Genomic DNA, 4,343 nt, shown 5'->3' with positions numbered 1-4,343 from the left:
AGTGCTTTGCAACTGTGGGTGACAACACCCAAGGGTGGGCAAGACAAGCACAGCAGCCCACAGGCAGCAAACACCTGCAAAAATCCTTGTGCTTGGCATGTTCCTACCTCCCAAGGGCAGCCCCTTGTTCAAACAGGCCCATCACAGCCCCTCCCCAAAGCCTGTTCCTGGCAATCTTTAACTGGGAATTTAAAGCTGGCTAATCCTGTCCAACACACTATTAATTAGCTTGCAATGCTGTGACATGTAAACACAGCAGCAGGCTCTCCTCTGTCTTTATCTCTGCATCTCCCTCAAATAAACAAGAGAACCAAAGGTGGCTGAAGTGCAGTGCAATGAGCTACTTTTTCACTAGGTGGAAGGAATTTCTTGTGTGCCTAGTACACGCTGCACAGACAGCAAAGACTGATCATCTGAAGAGAACATTACAGGGAAAAAACATTGAATTTCATGGTCATTTGTGAGCTGGAAGTGATTTGAGAAACACCTAGTATAAATCACAGTTCCAGGAGACAGCTTCATTTTTCTCTGCGGTTCCACCTTTCTATTTCTGAAGTATTTTGTGTTACAGCTGTGCCCAGTTTCCCTGCATTTCCAGATGCACAATATAGGCTCCTCAAAGACACGCAATAATAAATGAATAGTTCTCCAAGAAGGCAAAACTACTCAGGAGGACACACAAAAGACTGGAAGAAAGAGAAACAAAACACAGGACACATTCAGAATGGTTAACTTAAAATCTTTTGGTTGAAGAACATAGAAGTTATCACAAACATTTGAGCTTCCACCAAGGATCAGAGCTGCTCTGACTGCTCTATGTCAGCTGTTCAATGGAACTAGATGACAGCCTGGTCATGCTGCCTTGCACACACCTTTTCCAGGCCTTACACTTGGTTTCTAGGCCCAATCTCCAGCAAGGAGTACAACGAGAGCTGGGGTGCACCAAGAGAAGAGAAGAGTCCTGCAGAGCTGCTTTTGTTTGCTCACTGCAAGATAAAAAAAAACAGCAGAGAACAAAAAGCCAACAAAGACATGGAAGAGCTGTATTGTAAAATCAGTACCAGGCAGCAGAACATGCATGTTGGAGGTAGGAACAAGGAGACAACATGGAAAGCAGAGAATAGCAGGAGACAGGAAGAAACAAATAACACTGTGTGAAACTCTGGTCCGTGACACCTTGGTAAAGCACATCAATTTCAACTGTGCTAGGATTTCACCTTCAGGACTTTAAATTAATTCTTATCTACTTTCTGCTATAACGTGGCTGGCCCAGAGGCCGGCCTGCGGGCTCTCAGACTCCCAGACTGGGGTGGGAGGGGAGAGAAAAAATAAAAGCTGAGAAGTCTCTGCTTTTCTCCCTTCAAAGACACAAGAAGTATTTCCCACAGAAGCTGAGCAAAGCAGAGGCAAACACTGGAGGCGATTAAACCCCTAGGGAGCTGAGCCCCCAACACAGTCAGAGAGGAAAGCGGAGCAGAGGTTGCAGTAATGGGTGGGATAGGCCCGCATGTGGCTGACGTGAGGGGAGTCCAAGAAGTCCACAGCTTTCACAGAGACCCCGAGCTGCTGCCGGGCATCAGCCATCTGCTTCACGTCACTGGCCTTGATGATGGCATCAGCCTGGGAGTAGAGGTAGAGCTCGGGCCAGCGGGAGGGCGCCCGCAGCAGCACGTCGTAGTGGTTCTCGTGGAGGAAGCGCGTCAGCGGGTACAGGGCGATGCGCAGCACCACGGCCGCCGTGGCAAACGCCACCAGCAGGAAATACTTGAGCAGCACGTTGGTGGACGCCAGGATGGTCGCCAAGGCACGCAGGGCTCCTCTCAGGTTTCTTCTGCCAGGGGCGCTGTCGAAAATGGTGCCTGCTACTTTGAGGTTCTGAAACGGCTTGTGAGTGTGGAGAGCCTCAAGTACGTAGCGGTACAGCATGACCCCGCCGTTGCTGAACACGTGGAAAAGAACTGGTCTGTCTTCAATGCTGTAGTCAAAAAGCAGCTCCAGGAGCCGCCTGGCTGGGGTCTGGAGGGATCTGATTCCAAAGCTCTCAGAGAAGAAGATCATCCTCCATGGAGCTGAGTAGCGGATGACGGTGCAGCCCTAGGAGAAACAGAGAGGCCCCGACACATTCAGGCTGTGCCATAAAACACGTGGAGCAGGAAAACATCAGCACAAAGAACGTGACAACCTGGAACAGGTTCCCAACACAAACCACAGACAAGGCCAGAAGAAAGTTCTCACTGTCCATAGCAAGGCACCAATACAAAATAGGATTATTTTGATCCTATCAGCACACAGAATTACAAACAGGTTTCTGCAGTAGCAGGGACCTGGATTTGATGACATCTGAGAGCCTTTCAAATCTGGTGCTAACTGGCACAGCCCCCGGGGACACTGCCACCCAAGCTTTTAAGAGTGCTTGTCTTCATCCAGGAAGAGAAAATGACCTCCTTGATTCACAAGGTGTCAGTATCAGCCATTTTGATGAGAAGGGCCTGCTCTGGTATGTGTCTAGTTCACGACATTGAAATAAGCATCAGGCAGAGGAACTTCTTCCTGTCCTTGGTCCTACATGTTCCCAGCTGTCTCTAAGACTCAACCCCGATCAACATAATTTTCATAATCCTTTCTGAAACACACCAGCTGTGCAAATGAAGAGCACTGGTTCAGAAATGCCTGAGCAATGGCCTTTACAGTTAAGGCCTTACACTGGGGCGTAGATTGGGAAGCAGGACATGGGAGGAGTTTCTAAACAGAGCACATGGAACTACATTTATAAATGCTTTAGATCTTTACTGCCATCTAAACTCACTCACACTGACAAACACATGGCAAAGCCACCAAGACAATCCTCCCACCCAGAGTTCCCTGAAATAGTGAACAAGGAGGAAGAGGATGTCGAGTTATTCAGGCCTTCTACACCCTCTGCCCATGGTTGCATCCACGTCCTCATGAGGGAGCTACGAAAACTCTCTCTACTTTCCCATTACTCTTATCTTTCTGATAGAAAGGTACAGCTGGCACCCTGCCAGGGAACCTGCTCCTCCTCTGCCCAGCAGCATCTCCTAGTCACAAGTTACCTCATTAATTCTTCACTAGAACAAGCCACTTCATGACTCTTGCACTGGATTATATATTAACAATTAACTTGTTAACCTACAAACTTGGCCATCTAGGGCTGAAACAGATTTGAATTGCAAGATCCTTGTATCCTGACAGACACACACACAAAAGTCTAAAAATGTCACTGGGTCCCCATACTACAAGCTGGGTCATTCAAGTAAGACACAGTATTGGAAAGGAAAGTGCCATCACTTAGGGAACTTGCAGACAGACCTCTCTAGTCCAAACACATACCATTCCTAGTGATCAGGTCTTTCACAGGAAGCCTGTTTCACAGACAGAATAAAATTAATTTGGATTACATTTAGATGAAACATCTTCAGGGGAAGGAAGGAGCAACATTCCCCAGCCTGGCCTCACCAGGCCTGTGCTCTGGCCTATTAGCAAGCAGTAAATGCATTGTCTGTCCCTGCACATTTACCTGTTTGGAAAAGCTAATGCACTCCATGTCAATCCTGAACAATCTCACAGCTTTAAAAGCCTTAACACACTCGTGATTTACACAACAGCAGCTGCTTATCCAAGGAAGTATTTCCGTCTCAGGTGTGGGCACAGAGATGACATCAGCAGCTGTTATCTAATGCTGCTCCGAGGCACAAGGAGCTTTCAATGACAAGAGAAGTCAGCAATGACTCTCCAGACTGAGAGAGACTTTAGAGCTATTTTAGCAACATGCAGAAAAGCAGCAGTTTCTCAGAGAGCCACATGACAGTTGCATGAAAATATAAATCAGCCACTCACCTTCTGACTGTAGATTGCACTGTATTTGGCCAGATATTTATCCTGGCAGCCTGCCCAACCTAGAAGGATCACCACGGGCTGGCCATCTGCATGCCCCCCTCCCTCTTCTGTGCTGCTCTCTGGAACAAATCACAAGATTTAAAAGAACTGTCCTCAGGTCTATCAGAATCAGAGTGTGATGCCAACGTGCCTGGTGAATAAAGTTCACAGGCAATGGTGAAGCAGGTACTGGCTTCATTTCTCAGGCAGCTGCAAACACCTGCCTCTTGCCAGTTTCACTCCATGGAGGTGCTCAATAGGACAGCACAGTTTCAGTCCCTGCAGCCTCTTCCCAAACCTCTCCCCTGACATGAAAGCAGCAGCGCGCAGATCGCAGCGGGGCAGTAACCCCTCCTGCCTGGGCTGGGGAGGCACCAGAACGTGCTGCCCGCTTTCAGGAGGGGAAGGGGAGAGCACTGCCCGCCCCTCCGGGGCTGCCGGACACC

At 48.5% G+C, this 4,343-nt stretch overlaps 1 protein-coding gene across 1 annotated transcript; it reads right to left on the bottom strand.

The window, feature by feature from the left end:
- Positions 1 to 1,431: 1,431 nt before the first annotated feature.
- On the bottom strand, positions 1,432 to 3,948 carry TMEM53 (transmembrane protein 53). The gene is made up of 2 exons (XM_010006709.1): positions 3,859 to 3,948; positions 1,432 to 2,094 (listed from the first exon to the last, which is right to left on the bottom strand). Exon 2 carries the CDS (start codon positions 2,056 to 2,058, stop codon positions 1,432 to 1,434), a length of 627 nt encoding a protein of 208 aa, XP_010005011.1. The 5' UTR covers positions 2,059 to 2,094; positions 3,859 to 3,948.
- Positions 3,949 to 4,343: the final 395 nt, after the last annotated feature.

Source organism: Chaetura pelagica, unplaced genomic scaffold, assembly GCF_000747805.2.
Source record: "Chaetura pelagica isolate M959 unplaced genomic scaffold, ChaPel_1.0 scaffold69, whole genome shotgun sequence".
Lineage (NCBI taxonomy): Eukaryota > Metazoa > Chordata > Aves > Apodiformes > Apodidae > Chaetura > Chaetura pelagica.
The sequence above is the reverse complement of the archived record's forward strand: the minus strand, read 5'-3'. Positions and strand labels throughout refer to the sequence as shown.

Bases quoted from the DNA above. Each gene is read 5' to 3' on its own strand.
- TMEM53 (XM_010006709.1), bottom strand. From the start codon at position 2,058: ATGATCTTCTTCTCTGAGAGCTTTGGAATCAGATCCCTCCAGACCCCA.